The 17235-nt window shown below is 42.7% G+C and overlaps 2 protein-coding genes across 2 annotated transcripts in view; one reads left to right on the top strand and one right to left on the bottom strand.

The window, feature by feature from the left end:
- Positions 1-17235, bottom strand: part of SYN2 (synapsin II) — a 1086516-nt gene that overhangs the window by 372996 nt on the left and 696285 nt on the right. The gene's annotated exons all lie outside the window — the stretch shown is intronic.
- Positions 7414-17235, top strand: part of TIMP4 (TIMP metallopeptidase inhibitor 4) — a 103600-nt gene continuing 93778 nt past the window's right edge. The window contains exon 1 of the mRNA XM_078661414.1: positions 7414-7739. Within this exon, the coding sequence (XP_078517540.1) occupies positions 7610-7739 (130 nt within the window). The 5' untranslated portion in view covers positions 7414-7609. The remainder of the gene's footprint in view (positions 7740-17235) is intronic.

The following is a 17235-nucleotide window of genomic DNA, read 5'->3' as shown; positions in this document are numbered from 1 at the left end:
TAAATATGGCTGGGTGCAAACTGGGGTGGCATAGAGAGCAAAATATTGATGGATTACCCCCTAATCTGTGACTGGGGGAGAGTGGCTGAAAAGTTTCAGCACTCTGTCCATCACTTTGTTGTGTTTGCTATGGTCGCTCTGAGTGGCCAAGAGTATGCCCAGACATGGGTCCCTGTCTCACTGTGACACCAGATTCAAGCTAACCATCCTGGCTGATGAGGAATGAAACCCCAAAACCGGTCTCGGCATGCTTGTTTCCAGTCCAGGTAGGACCTGGCCTGGCAGTTCGGGCTGAACTGTTCCCATGAGAAACAGGGTGAAGACTGATTTGCATATGGCTGGGTTCAAACGGGGGTGGCATAGTGAGCAAAAGAACAATGGATTAAACCCAGATCTGTGACTGGGAGTGAGTGGTTGAAAAGGTTCAGCACTCCGTCCGTCATCTTGTTGTGTTTGCTATCTCCAGGGCTCCAGGCAGTCCTTCCGTCCTTGGTCTCCCGAGCTCCTGCCCTCTTCATATGGCCTGGCCTACGCACAGCCTACTCGCCATTTCCACTCAGAGCCCAGGTTGAATCCTCCAGCATTGACTGGCTTAGCAGGCTCTCATGCGGCTCATTCAGGACTCGAAATTCTTGCGGCCAAGAGTACTACCCAAAGGGCTTGTTGATCTTGCTGAATGACATCTGTGTCTTGATTATTCCCCAACATTGCTGTGGAGCCGTCGTGGATTACATCCACTCGGCCATCTTGGTTGGACCCCTCAGCTATGTTGATTTCAATAACTTGAAAAAGATTTTTTTAAATTGTACAATGCTTTTGATTCGATTTTGATTTGATCAAAATAAAATTTTAATTGAGCAATCCTGAAAATATACTTTCCTATTGCAGTTCTTAAAAAAGGACAAATCTAACTGCTGTGTACATATGAATGTTTTATTTGGGCACTATCTATGCGAAAGAGAGAGACCAACTCTTAAGAGAATAGTTTACTTTCTGTTCCTGGCTCCGCTATCATAATCAGTAGACCTCAGCCAGTGTTAGGGGTTCCTAAAGGCAAGCTAATCCAATATTGAAGTCCATGCTAAGGGGTTGTCAAACCTTTCTAACGTATAAGTGCTTGGTAGTTTGGCACTATAGCTGTTGACAGAATACGCAGATAAGTTGGACATGGGCTCAGATCTACACCAAAGCCAGTAGGGAACAATTTACATTCTGAGCTTACTTTCATTAACACTGGGGAGTTGTCTGTGTGGCACAAGACCCACGTCATTGTGGTTCCTTTTATTGGATGTCTTAGCAGAGGCCAAGAGCCAAATTAACATGGACTGATTAAACTGTCACTTTCCTGATTAAGTTTGATGCACATTAGCTGGCAACGTGAGGAAGCTATTTTCAAAGGCATTCGATACATCCAGGCACCTTGCAGTGTGTAATGCAAAAAAAAACAACCAGTAACTGCATGTGTACCTGTTCAGGTTCAGACAGACAAACACTACACAGCATACCAAGCACACATTTACTACAGCAAAAGCAATTCCTGTACTGTATTAACCACTGGAATGCCTATTGGCACCCATGAATCTGTGTCATGCTTCATAAAAGGATAACTATGACATACTCCCCCCTAGGGCATTTTTCTGTCACCCAGGAACACCCAACAAGGGCTTTGATAAGCTTGGACCTTTCTGCAGGGTCAAAACTCTAACTTTTTGCCTTCACCCTCCTTTTTTCTCAACCCATTTTGGTTGGCTTTTAGGACTCTTGCCGCTTTATCACTGCAAACCAGTGCTAAATTGTTTGTGCACTCTCCGTATCAGAATTGGTTTACACTCAATTGGCATATTTAATTTACTTGTAAGTCCCTAGCAAAGTGGCACTATCTGTCCCCAGGGTCTGTAAATGAAATGCTAATAGTGGGCCTGCAGCACTGATTGTGCCACCCACTTACGTAGCACTTTAAACATATCTCAGGCCTCCTGTTGCAGCTTGTGTGTACAGTCCTAAACTGCCATTTGGACTTGGCTAAGTAAACCTTTTGCCAGGCCCAACCTTCCTTTTTAATACATATGAGTCACCCCTATGTAGGTCCGAAACAGCCCATAGGGCAGGGTGCATGTATTTAAGAAGTTGGACATGTACTTTTAAGTTTTACTACAGCAAGGCCTACCTCTCCTATAGGATAAAAGTGAAGTTAGCTTATTACATTTAACAAGTTGTTACTTCCAATTGGGACTAGGTAGACAGATTGAAATTTTGTATCTAAAGAATTGTAATTAAAAACCATCTTTAATGGTAAAATCGGATATCTAATCAAAATTCTGAAAATGCCACATTTAGGAAGCTGGCATTTTCTTGTCCTAACCATTTGGTGCCTGCAGCCTGCTCCTGGGTCTCATGACTAGCTGTAGCTGGCTGTTGGTCTTTGTGTATTGCTCCCAGACAGTGAGACAAAGGGAGACTAGGTATTGGCAGGATGTGCTATTCTGAGTTAATGAAGAGGAGGAGCTGTCAACTACCGCACTTGTAAATCACAAAGTCTCTGCCTGAGCACTCTCACAAAGGGCTTGTTGCTAAGCTATTAAGACCCTAGATAAGCTGGGGCCAGGACAGGGGAGTAGGGATGCCTGACACCTCGAGAGGTTGGGAACCACTAGAAACTTCTTCAACTTCAAAGTAGACACTGGGTATAGATATTGCACCACAGACCCCAACTGTTCAGTACACTTCTGGACCTGTGGATATTCTGCCAGGAAGAAGGCCTGCTGTGCTGCTGAGATTACTGCCACTCTGCTGGACTGCTGCTCTGAAGGACTGCAGCCCTCTGTGCTGACTTGCTGCCTTCTTCCCTCTTCCCTGGGTGAGAAGGATTGGACATGCATCTCTAGAACCCAAATCCCGGAGTGACTCCAAGGGCTAGTAATCTGGCTTCCCGATCTGAAGCCTCAGGGACAAAACAAGCTTCCAACAACCTTGCACCTGCATCTGGCTCAGCCATCACAGATTCCGCCCTGCCAAGTGGTGCCACCCCAGTTCTAGACCCTTGGAAGAGGGTTTAAGGTGCTCTGCCAACCTCTGTGAATCCAGCAGTACCAATGCATCTCTTCTGCTTCACTGTGCAAAGCCGAGCAGAACCAACACTGCTGCATGGGTTGGCCCTGTCACAAAGACCTGCATCACTGCTGCAATCCACAACATCTTCGGAGCCACCAATGTGCAATGCATCCTCAGTGCAGACCCTCCCATTCCTCATCATCTGCAGCCTTGACAATGGACGCTGCATCTCAGCCTCTGAACCGAAGCATGCCCCGACTGTGAACACATCCTCGTAGCCAGACTTCGCATCATAAGCCCTCGTCGACTGGATCCTCAACGACAACACAGGACCTCGCATAGCAGCCTCACCGCATCTCGGAAGTGATGCATTGATTTGGCTGTGCGATGCATCTTGGTGCAGTTCCTTGAAACCCTTCACAAACCAGGATTTGAGGTACTCTGTTGAGTGGGCCTAACTGTGTCCCTGTAGCCAGCCCAAATTCCATTGCAGTTGACCTGAACTTGTGACTTTTTTCCTGGTCTGGCGCAACCAGTTATCCACAGAAGGCGTTTTTTGCTTTTTTGGTATTATTTTCACTAAAATCATGCATATCTCCTGTTCTATGATTGGATTTTTGTTATTGTGAGCTTGTTTTATGTATGTAAAGTTACTCTATATGTCTAGCGTGTTGTAGGATACTTTTGTGAGGTGTCCTCACTGTATTACTGTTTGGAGTCTAGCACAAATACTCTACATAATGCTTCTAAGTTAAGCCTGGCTACTCTGTGCCAAGATACCAGGTGTTTGAGCACAGGTTAATTTAGGGTTGGCTTGTGCTACACCCTGACAAGGATTTTGGTTGCTGCTTCACCAGACCTCACACCACAATCAAACAGTAACCTAATTTCTTACATGCCTGTTTGCACATAATCATGTCTGCCTATGATATGTAACTCTTTAGTAGTTGTGGACAACAGCTAGGAGGTCCAGACATAGCAGATGTTACCCGTGACTTTCCTTGCTTTGGTACCAATGGCATGACATTTCAGACGTTGCCTCATAGGAATTGATGGATTCAAAGATGTATTTCAAAAAAGTTTAAGTTCTTTGAGAAATTCAGATTATGCAGGAAAACACGGCATTGAAAAAATAATCCTCTTTTCTTTCCTGTTGAGAACAACCAGCAAAATCTAATTGCATGTTGTCAACAGGTGTGCTGTACTTCGGTCTGCCAAACTAAAAGTGGAAATAAATTCTTGTTTAAACATATTAGATGTTACACTTATTTGGCTTAAACCGTGTTCTGCTTTTCATCCTGCAGTTTTGTTTTTCTGTGAACACAGGGCTGCTCTCTAATTGCTTTTTGAGGTTGGTACATCAAAAATTAGAAAGTGATTTTAAAGCATATGTGCAAACGCTCAATTTAGTCATGAGGCCCTAGTGCAATGATTTGTTTACTTTACATAATGAATATTAAGATGCAGACCAGCAAGAACACTGTCTGCGACATTGTTGGACAAGCCCCTTTCTTCAGGGTCATTCCCCAAACGTTTTGCCTTCACTGTACTGCTTTCTGAACCGGTTTTTGTTAGCCGCAGGACTCTGAGCACTTTACCAGTGCTACAGTGCTTGTGCTCTCTCCTCCAAACATTGACAAATTGGCTTTCACCTAATCGGCACATTTAGGTTACCTTTACGTCCCTAGCAAAATGGTACTACATGTACCCAGGGCCTGTAAATGAAATGCTACTAGTGGGACAGCAGCAATTCTTGTGCCACCCACTTAAGTAGCCTTACAAACCTTTTTTGGGCCTGCCATTGTGGCCTGTGTGTGCAGTTTTGAACTGATATTTTGACCTGGCAAGATGTCTTATGCCAGGCCCAAACCTTAAGTTTTAATACATATAAATCCCCCCTAGGGTAGGCCCTGGACAGCCCAGAGGGAAGGGTACCATGTATTTAAAACATACAGCATGTCATTTTAGTTTTTTTTTTATGTCCAGATAGTTAAAAACTCTTAAATTCAGCTTCACTATTGCTAGAATTGAAAAATCGGATTTTTTGTATGAGTTTGAAAATGCCACTTTTAGAAAGTTGAAATGTTCCTGCCTTAGCAATTTAGTGCCTCCAGGCCGTCTCTGGGTCACAAGACTGGATGTGGTTGGCTGTTAGACTTGGTGTATTCCTCCTAAACAGCCACACACAAAATACACCTTAAGTGTGCATGGATGAGCCATCACTGGCAGGATGGGAGGCAAGAGTTAGGCACAGCCCTACTTACACCTGTATATGCTGTGTCCTGCCATCACACAAAGGAATGCATACCCATGTAGTTAGTCAAGAGCCAGGGCGGGGGCGGCAGGAAACCTGTGCACATAAAAGGGAAACCTCTAGAAGCTCTACCACTTAAAATAATCCATCAGGTATAAATATTCTACCTCATGGACATCAGACCCTAACTCTTCAGTACACTTATGGACCTGTGGATACTACTGAAGAAGGACGAGCATGCTGCTTTGCTGCCAGAAGACAGCCATTCAGCGGCCCTGCTACTCTGCTGTTCTGGTGACTGCTGCCCGGCTGGCAGAGAAGGAAGATTAGGCCTGGGCCCTTCATCCCAGGCAAAAGTACCCCCAAGGGTCAGCCATCTGGCCTCCTGTTCTGAGCTATAGGGACATAACAGGCTCCAGAGGCTCCCTACAACTGCCCAGCTGACCTGCTCTGGGGACCTACAACTGGACCTTCCTGTGCCCTGCGTGTCTCTGCTGGAGTGAGTTCCTGACCCACAAGTAGTTCCCCTCAGGTCCAGGGCCCTTGGTGGGGGTCAGCTGAGCTCCTCTGACGTTTTTGGGCTCCTTGCAAACTTGAAAGGGCCTTTCGTGCCAAGACTTTGCAGCCTGTGTAAGTCGCCAATGTGAAGTTTCAGAGAACTAACACTACACACTGCTTATTGAAAACAGGAACAATGTCTTATGTGGAAGTGTTAAATTTGATGAACTTATCAGTAAGGATCCAGGGATCTAGCTTAAAGGACTTCAGATTTTCATGGTTTGTAGGCACCAGTGGCTGGGATTTGGTGTACTTAATCTGGAGGCCCCTTTTATATTTATGGTGGGATTTTCTATTATGGCTGGCATTCATATTTAATTTACTATTCTAACATGGCAAATGCCAGTATATTAAAAATTAAAAAAGAGTTCAGAACAACTGTGTGCAAAGTGCAACAACTGAAGTGAGCAGCCTAGCAGCTCTTTTTTTAGCTTCTAGGCACTTATTAAAATAAATAATTCTAATTTTTAAAAATTTAACACAGGGAGCAGGATGGGGAGTGAAATGGGCAGCAGGCTTGAATGAAAAGAGAAAGTGTGGGGGAGGCAATTAGAAGAAAATGGGGTCGAGAAAGAAGGAGGAAACACATGCATTCCAATGGAATGTGAGATACAGAATATAAAAATATCCCGTGAAGTTTGCAATGGAAGGATTCAGCTCATCCAATAAGGGAACGTGGAGACTGAAATATTCATGTATAAGACAAACACAACAATAAGGAAGTAAATCATTGAATGAACAACCGACAGACAATGAGATAGACAGCAAAGCCATCAAGTCTTGTGTCAGGGACAGATCCAAAGCTCATATGTAATTTATTGGAAACAAAAGGTCTGCCAATAGACAGCTAAAGCTACCTGTAGCTGAGACCTCAAAGTAACCTTCCACTATTTTTGAAAAAGCCTTTTAACTGGTCATAGCAAATTAATGTTGTTTGTTGTCTGATTATATACAATGTATGAAGTGTAATGTTCTTGTGTGTTACAGTCAGTGCTTGAAATGGGCCGGTGCTGTCCAATACGGAGTACCTGCCTTTCTATCATTCCAGAGGGAGGGTACATGCACTTTTCAGCACTCTTGCAATGTATTTAATGGGAGAGTACCCACACTTCTCAGGAGCAAAAATTTGCTCTAAATAGAGAGTACTGCACTTCTATATTTCCAATTTAAAGCATTGGTTACAGCAATAAAACATTCAGTTTATATTTCAAAGTTTATATGTTCACCTTTCTGCTTGGGCGAAAAAGTAAATGGACCATTAATTCCAACTGGAACAGTTAATCTATACAAACATGTCCCCAATTTCACTCTACACACCGAGCCAGACCCTGAAATAAGAGGCTGTAAATCTGAATTTTCTAAAATTAAGGTTTAGGGTTATTAATAGTCACACTGAGTCACAACACTAGCATTCAGATCAGAGCAGGAAAGTTTAATACAATAAAACTGTCATACAATATTTTCAGCAGAGCTCTGCTTTTTTCATCAGGAAGGCGGGGTTAGCAGCCAGGCTCTCAGGCATAAAAAGAGGGTCCCATTTGAGGAGAGTTAGAAGTCAGATAGCATAAGCTTGCACTCAAACGGAGGCTTGGCGAGCTCTTCCGCGGCGTCTGTCTCTGGTGTGCTCGCGGGAACAGAAGCGAAGGCAGGGAAGGGGACGGCGAGCAGCAAGTTTCAATCTTCGTGCCCAGGAAGAGGGAAAGGGACTGCTTTGCCCAGACGGTCAGCTGTGCGTTGTAAGTCAGCATGGAGTCTGCCGTCAGTCGCTGTCTGTTTTCAGTGCTGCTGCTTCTGACCTTCAGACACCCGGAGCGGGCAGACGCCTGCAGCTGTGCCGCTTCGCACCCACAACAACTCATCTGCGACGCGGCGATAGGTGAGTCACACTTTACTTTTGCTCGCTGCGGCCCTCGGGTCCAAAACAGCTCGATAACTAACCGAATGCGTCCCCAGATAAACAGACTTGAAGCAGCAGGTTTTCCAAGCCCCAGACCCTTCTCATCAATGTACCTCTCCTGCTGCATGCTCAGTGCTTTGTTTGAGGGGCGACCCTTGAGTGGCATTGAATGATACTTAAATCTTGCTACTTGCCTTGTGCGTTTTTGGAAACTAGAAGCCAGAGATAGCTGCAAATATTGGCTAAGGTTCCACACCTATTAGGCGTTTGCGGGACTTTTTTAGTGACTTCCTGTCCTAATGTGCTAACTTGTTGGAAATATTTGCGTGTTGTGGTAAAAAAACAAACAAAAAAAGTTCTGTTGGCTGGTTGCGAGTGCTGACTCTCTGCAGTGGCTGCTGTAATACTGTAGCCCCCTGTTCTGCAATTAAAATTGTGCGGTCGATGCGAACTCGTGTCAACAGTAAAATAAACCGTCATTTTTACAGCACATAATGCCAAACTCTCAGGGAAACAAACAACAAACTGTGATAGAAATAATCCGGCATTTTGATTAAAAGGCAGATGAAAGGGCAGAAAAATGAAAGAAATTGTAAAAAATAAAAAATAAACAATTTGAAGTGTTTATTCTTTTTCTAACAAGAGTGTGTACCGCTCAACTTTTGTGGAGTTATTTTGGCCCTAGAGGGTCGCGATCGCGTTGTGTTTGGTAATATTGTGCCATGTTGTAGTTTGAATACTCTTAAAACACAGGACAGGCGTGGGACGTACATTTGTTTAATCTTCATATTTTGGTCGGTGATGCGTCTGACGTGGTTTATTTACTATGAGGCCTCTCCATTGATACAGCAGAGGAAGCCATTTTATCGATTAAAAACACACACACACACACTTCATCACAAGTGCAGTATTGCTGCTGTCTGTGCTTCCAAAGCACTATCAGTAAACAGACCGATAGAGCGAGAGATAGACAGATAATTATAATGATAGAAATACAGAGAAGCAGATGTATAGAATTATAGAATGGGAGAAAGAACAATAGAACGCCAGAATAATAGATAGATAGATAGATAGATAGATAGATAGATAGATAGAATGAATTCAGGAATCGATAGATAGATAGATAGATAGATAGATATAGATAGATTGATTTTAGAGATAGATAGATAGATAGAATTCAGGAATCGATAGATAGATAGATAGATATAGATAGATTGATTTTAGAGATAGATAGATAGATAGATAGATAGATAGATAGATAGATAGATAGATAGATAGATAGATAGATAGATAGATAGATAGATAGATAGATAGATAGATTGAATGAATGAATTTAGGATTCGACACACAGGCTGATAGATAGATAGATAGATAGATAGATAGATAGATAGATAGATAGATAGATAGATAGATAGATAGATATTTCAGAAATCAACAGACAGACACATAGATCGATAGCCAGATAGTTCAGGAATCGATAGACAGACAGACACATAGTTTGATAGACACATAGATCGATAGACAGACACATAGATTAGTTTCAGAGATAGATAGATAGATAAATTTCAGAGATAGATAGATAGATAGATAGATAGATAGATAGATACAGGGCCGGCTTTAGGCATGTGCAAACTGTGCACCTGCACAGGGCCACCAAACCCCAGGGGCCACCACGCCAATATATATCCTTAAAATATTAATCCTCTGAGGATGGATACATATTTGCGTGGTGGCCCCTGGCAGGGATTTGGCGGCCTCCGGCTATGTTCCACTTCTAAACACCCTGACCCCCTCCCCTCTTTACTGGCCTGCGCTCTCCACTCCGCCCGGACCCCCTCTTCCGGGCCCCCTACCTACGCTCCCTGCCCAGGGCCACCATGAGCCTAGAGCCGGCCCTGATAGATAGATAGATAAATAGATTTATTTATTCTCCGGAATGAAATTCTCCCAATGAGACAATAGAGTAGAAAAGGATAACGTGACATTGAGCCGGTCCTTTGGATGTGGCTGCTCCTGCTCTGCCTGGTTATAATCCACCCAGTGTGAACAGTAATTGTAGAACACGAGTTTCCAAAATGCCCCAGAATTTGCATGTCTAAGGCGCAGCCCATGCCTGCTGCATACTGATGCGCTGCTCTTAATGCAGCGGCAGGAACTCTTTGTGGACCCGACAAGCCCCGGCCTTCCCTGGTGACCACCGCTGAATTGGTTAGAAGCAGGCTGTGTGCTAAGCGCTCATTTAGGTCACCCCATCCCATCTCTGTGGAGAGCATGTACTCATCGAAAGGCCCGGTGCGAGATGTTTTGAATGGTGCTGCAAATATATGTCAGATTACTGCACGGTGTGGTACCAGATTATCATTGTCAGAATATTGTTTGACAAAAATCCAGTGTCCTAATAAAATGTACAAAAATAACACAACTTTCGAGTTAATAATAGAAAATATACAACCTATGGGCGCTATTTTTGTGAATGATATTTACAATGCTAGTTTTTTTTCAGAGGCTATACCGAACTAGGATATTCTGATTCACACCGCCATAGCACAGCGGTGTGCGTCGAGCATCAACATATATCACGTCATTTAAAGATGTTTCCGTGTTAAAAGCAGCATATGCTTTACATGATGTTTCTAGATTTGACCATCAAGGTGTATTTTTCTTACTGTAGACATGTTCAGTTGTTACTTTCCCATACCACAAACATAAACAAGAGTACTTAAATCCAGGCTTCATGGGATCTGATGCCCTTCCCTGAGCAATGGTAATAAACCTCATATTACTACTTATGGACCTACATGTATGGTTTATGTCATGGTATTTGATTTGTGAAAGTTGTAAAAAAAAAAGAAAACATTTTTGTGGAACAAAATCATAAGTGGTTACATTCGTGAAGCAGAAATTAGCCTTTTAAGGTCGGGTTGAGTTGTTTTCCTCTAGGCTGTGATTGTAGCTTGTAACCCATGAGGCAGTAAGCCGTGAATTTTCAAACTATTTGGGGGTGCACTCTGGTAACGGATGGAATTTAACCACTGTCCTGTAGTAACTGACCTGTCAATGGGTGTTTATCAGTAAACTTGCTCCAAATACCATTCCAATGGGCCACACACACACACAAACATAACATTTGTGCCATTCCCTAATCAGATAGACATAATACCCTCCAGGGTGAGTTGTGTGCTATACAAATACGCATAACATAACATATTTGAAGTACCAGCAATGCAGTCATTTAAAACAACTTGTAACCGCTCTGAGGCCAAATGTGTACAATGCCTATGTACAATTGTGTACAGTATAGACATCTATAATAGTCAAACTATACTTTATTTTCACAAACACTACAAGGGTTCTGCATATGGCTATTAATCAGGCATTATTGCCCTGTGTCTAACAATGTTGCTGATGATAAATGCCCATCTCACAATTATGTGTTTTAGCACAATGTGAGGTTCCATAATGAAGAGAAGGTCAACTACCAGCTGTTACCACCCTTAGAAGAAATCAATATGGGTATGAACACCTGATCTAACCCACACACAATCAACAGATACTTCCATCTCCTTCATTCCCCCGCTACAAGCGTTAGCAAAACTTGGGAGGGCTTTAAATGTAGGGAGACAACAACACTAGGTCCAGAAATGATGATGATAAAATTTGAAGGTCAAAAAAAGTAATGTGTTCAAACCACAGAAGTACTATGTACCTAAACCCTTAAAATATCTAAATATCGTTTACAGAAGGCAATTAACTTTCCTGCAAATCAATACAATTTTAAATATGAACTCACATCATGAATATTGGTAGACTGAAAACATTTTCTCAGGAGTCATGTCTTGTGGGTTTGCAAATGTAACATCATGAATACTTATGACAATTATGTGCACTTTTGAATGTTGATCACATTTTGGATTTTGCATTATAGGATATTCAGCAACATTCGTTGCATTTTAATGTAACCAGTAGAGAGTGCAAGTCCCTCAATGTTGCTACGCAACAGACACATTCCGCTGTCTTCAAATACATTAGAACTCTACTCTGAAAAGTCAAATATTCATAGTTCTTATCTTGGTTTTAAAACTGTACATTTTGGATAAAATAATGTTACAATCCATTGAATCCTCCTTGAATTTGTAGTGACCTATTTTAGAACAAGGTCTATTCCAGTCACGTTACCAATCTCCTAGCTTGGGTATCATTGTGCAGTTGGCTAGATGGGCACTTACATATCAGTGTGCAAAGCTGTCTAATAGGAATTAACGGGCTCTCGTTTCAGTGTGGCCAGCACAGCACTCCATATTCTTGCGCAACCAGGCATGTGTGACTGAGCATGCATTACAACTTGTGTATTACTGCACTTTTTTGCCTCCAAGACTTTCTCTTGATGGAATTTGTGTGGGAAAAATACCACACACTAGAAATTATGGTATTATTCAGTCAGTCCCTATTCCAAGTAGCAGAATTTGGAACGGGGAGGTGGTACCACCAGGTAAGTACTAAACACAACTGTACCAGCCTACACCTAGTGAAGTAATACTTTCCAAAATCATGAGCAACTCATAATTAGGCGCTTAAGGGTTTGGTGCTAAGTCCAGAGTTAATTCTCCAAAACACTAATGGTGCTACCGAAATTGTAAGGTGACATAACTTACAGTCCAAGTGCAGAACATGTGATAACATAAGGCAGATATATATAGCAGCTGCTATGCAACAAAGCATGCATCATTCAACGTGGATTGCCTTTTAGCCTGCATACTATGTTTAAACGTTATTACCCTTATCCTGAGGTCATCTGTGAAATAAAGGGTTAAACTAACACAACTCACTTCAACCACTGGCTTGACTGTGTGCGGTCACTTTGAAAGCTCAGCATTCAAGTTGGATCCCCCAGAAGAAACAAGCAGAGAAATTAATTAAGTTTGAGCCCGGCACTTTTCTCTGTGACTTTTGTCTCGGTGATTAGTAGTGTGACACTTTGTCTTTTCTTGTCAGGGGGCTTTTGTGGCCTCAGGCTGTCTTTTTCAAAACACCCATAGAGAGGACACAGCTTGAGGAATGGGGAGAAAGCCACAAACTTCCAGACAGACCCAGAGGGCGGGAAGGGGTTCACTTTCAGGTTGTCACTTTCAGGGAGAAGAAGGAATTGGTGGGGAGGGGGATGAAGGTTCAAAAGTGCAGGCAGAAAACGACGCATATTTGGTAACTTCAAGTTTTTCATTCTACAAGTCAATTAAAGGTTATTTTTAAGAAACTTATTGAAGATGAAAGTAATATATTGTGCCTTACTCATTAAGGCGGGCGGGGCAGGTGGAAGGGATTACCTCAATGAGAGACGTGAACTAAGAGGTACATCCAGAGTGTAAATTAGAAAGGTATCTCGACCATAGGGAGGTCGAAAAGTTGGTCACAAGTCGATATTAATGATGCAACCTAATTGGAGACATTGATGAAAATTTGCCCAAGAACATGTGGTGTATTCTGTCATAGGGTTCGAGTCGGGGTACCGCGCGGGTGGACGGCGTCCCCCCACTTATTTTACCGGGAGCTCGATAACTATATACTGCAACTGAGTGCAAGCCACCTTTCGTGACTTCACTTCCTGTCATGACGTCAGTGTCCCCCCACTTCTTTTTTTAGGACTTGTGTCCTGATTCTATGATTCCCCTTCTGGTGTTGTGGGAGTTTAGTACCGGTATGTACTCATTTAACCGACTAGGATAGGCAAAGAAAATCGGATTTGGATAAATATTATCTTGAGTTGTGCCAAGATTCCATTAGACACACAACTTAAGTCCAGCTACAAGATAAAGTGAAAAGTGTTGCATGAATTCTTCTAAGCATCAGGGCTAGAGTGTGAAAATAACTCTAGTGTATATGCTCAGTGCGTTCACTAACTGCTCAAGTTACTGTAGCTAATTGCCTCGATCAGCGACATTGGTAGCTACTAACCAGCACAAGCCTCAGATCATCTTATGCTTCTGAGTGCTCGGCCTCTTGCTCAGAAGAGGGATGGTCTAAGGCAGTGGTTCCCAAAGTGTGCGCCGCGGCGCCCTGGTGCGCCGTGATGAGAAGCCAGGGGCGCCGCGGCGCCGTGCAGGATGTGGGTCGTGGAAATTGCAGCCGCAATTCCTCCCCCTCCTTTCTGCTGCCAGGTCACGCGATCATCACACTCTGCATCTCAATGGCTCTGCGCTCATCAGCCGGGACTCTGTAACTACTGCTAATGGGCCCAGATGAGTGGTCACTCTAGGGGTCCCTTAGCCTTCTTACAGGAGGTGATTCTGAACGGAGTCAAGGGAAAGAGCTGGGCGGGCTCCCTGCCTGCGAGCGAGCACCCTCCTCCTCCTCGGCTCACAACGAGGAGCTCAAGCCGTCTTCGCTAGAAGCGCCCTGTCCTTCCTTCTACAGGTGGAGGTGAGGGGAGAAATTTGCCGCGCTCTTATGTCCCTGGTGCTTGTCATGGGCACGAAATCTATGACAGGAGTGAGCATAGAAAACTATACTTCGGTCGTGGGCATGGATTCGGCCCTTGGTCCTGGTTAAAACAAAGATTTGCATGTTCCCATCTCCGATATACGTGACGTGCGGCTTGCACATTTCATCCTTTTCCCGCAACGTGCATAGTACGGAAAAGCAATAGATGTAGCCTTAGAAGAGCTGTCATCTACATCTTGCTGTTGTAAACAAAACACTAATAAACCATCCATCCTTCCTATCCCTGCTCCTTCAGCCATGCCACCCAACTAACAAGCAGGCACGACCACTACTTACAAAACAACTCACTACTTCCCCTTTTCAAACCCACTCCTGTCATTCTATCCATACCACTACTAACTCCACTAAACAGTAAACAAACAAGCAACCAAGAGCACAATCCTAACACAACTAATGCACAAGAAAAACAATCGTACTCATTTACTAATCCTACGTTTCGGAGTTGCATGCTTCTCGCTGAAAAAAAAGTGCTCAGATGTCTTTTCAGAGGTGTTTATGTGCTATAAAATACATTTCCAATTATTGCAAATTGCAACTAAAGCAATGCGTTTTCTTAAAATGTGTTCACTATGATGCTTCCTGGCACTGTATAATTGAATATTGTTCCATGGAAAAACAGTACACTTTTTAAACACTAATACTAATAGCACGATTCACTTATCTGAACACGTGCAAGAACATTATGCAGATGGGCATTATTTGAGCATAAGTAAGTACAGGTTATTTGAGAAATTCAGGGCACAATCCTCGAAGAGGGTTAACAATTATCAAGATGTGACTGGATGTGCAAGCAACGTGCTCGGTACAGCGGAGAGCAAGCTTCTAATCTAAGGTACTGCTCAAAGGCAAAGACGCTCATCTGGCCCCAGCTTTCACATTCTGCACTATCCACAGTTTCTGCACCAATTTTAATGGGGTCTTGTATCCCAGGTTTTCTAAAGTAGAAGCCTGAACCAACAGTTCTCAATTGGGACAAGACTGTGTGCAACCTATACATTCTACTGAAGGTAGTGATAACCCCACTTCACCACAGTGATAATATTCATTGCTTTCAATGGAAACAAACAAGTGCAAGAACTCAGCCAATGGGCTATGGCAGTGGTTCCCAAAGTGTGCGCCGCGGCACCCCAGTGCTCGGGTAAAAAAATGGTGGGGAGCCACGGCCAACTGCCAATTAGGTCAAGGGAGCCACGGGTCAAAAAAGTTTGGGAACCACTGGTCTAAGGTATTTCAACCTGATTTTGATTTTTGGGAACGAATGTTATATCCTGATGCACTTGTAATATGGCAGACAGGTATTATATCCTAATGAACTTGTAATAAGAAGGACATGTATTAAATAGCCTAATGAACTTGTAATAAGGCAGACGGGTTAGCCATCATACTTGCGACAGAATACATGTCTGTCAAACTCTAAATTGGGCCCTATATGCTTGGCACAGTATATGTGTGCACTTCACCACCACACCATCTCAGCCTGTTTCTTATAATCACGTCTACCTCATTCAAAAATTCGACTGTGTTTTATGTCACAGCTACATTTCAGATTGAAATCGAACTTGGCTACACAAACCCACAAAGCAGGAAATGGTAGGAGTTGCTGGAGCAGCACACAAGTCACTTGAGTGGATTAAAAAGTATCCAAGAAGTTTCTGACCGAAGTGCTGATTTAGCTCGCTGCACTTAATAGATAGCTGCTAGGAGACCTGGCATTCATCTACTTTCTTGATCTGAAACTTATTCTGCTATTAGTATGCTTTTGTGTTACCTTTCCATTTATTCATCATGCCGTAGAGGCCAATTGCTTCTTTTATGAACTTGGCAGCTTTTAGTGCCTCCGTGGTACAATTTAATAAAAAAGCAATTAAGCTTAGTTGTCATTTGAAGGAGTAATAAGACCGTGGTCTGCTTATTCTTACATATGGATTAAAGGTATACCCAATGCACATGTTGGAGAAGTGCTATACAAATTGCTTTTTTCAATACTAGTATCTTCGAACAATATTAGGAAAGGTTTTAAAGTTTGATTCTGAGACTTCAGATGGACACGCCAGAAAGTTAACTCAGCAACACGTTTATTTCAGGTTACACTGGACAGCAGCAAAGATGAAAAGTCTGCAGTCGTCGAGTCAGATTCTTTTAGACGTGCAAGAATAGTGCTGGAAATTTAAGCCTGTTAGAATGATTTGGATTTTGGAAAGTGATGGAAAGGATTAGCCTGTTTTGGGCGAGAACATGCATTTCAGAAAGATTAGTCATTTTCAATGATGTAGCCAATAGAACCAAGCAAACCCCTCTCACAAAGTTTTGCATCCTGTCATGTCGGCCTTGAAATGAATTTTACATAAACTGAAGGCATTAGCAACCCATGTGTCGTTGATTTGGGAAGCTGACATCTAAGCCGGCTGCTCTACAGAGGGTTCCATCTGCAGTTCGGGGAATGCGGCACCTCTACTGGAGAATGGGAAACATTTTTACAACAATATGATCGAGTTATTCCTATATCTGTGTATCTGAGGAGAATATATGATCGATTTATGATATTAGCCAAGTTACATATAGTTTACTGATGTTTTTGAACGTATTGTTATTTATGATCGTGTTTAATACTATGATGTTCTTAGTATATGTAAAACTTTATTGTGAAAGGGTAATATGCAAAATTTAAAAAAAGCTTGTTTAACATTGTTTTTCCGGTTGCATTTGAATTCATTTATTATCTCTTCAGAGGATTTTGTCCACCTTATATCAACATCTAATTCGATCTGTTTTCCAGTTTTAAAATCACAGAAGTAAGGTTGGGACAACTATTGGGTCATAAAGTACCAAAGCTGAGGAACAAATATTGCTTAAAAAAGGGTTGATGGGTAATGCCCTATTACTTACCGTAATCTTCATTATTCATGGTCCCATTGTCTCCTCGTCCCATTCAATAAAAAGTGAGATCGGATTATCTCACTTTGTAATGCATGGGACGAGG

The sequence above is a fragment of the Lissotriton helveticus genome, chromosome 9 (genome assembly GCF_964261635.1).
Source record: "Lissotriton helveticus chromosome 9, aLisHel1.1, whole genome shotgun sequence".
NCBI lineage: Eukaryota > Metazoa > Chordata > Amphibia > Caudata > Salamandridae > Lissotriton > Lissotriton helveticus.
Note: the sequence above shows the minus strand (reverse complement) of the source record. Positions and strands in the feature narration are given on the sequence as shown.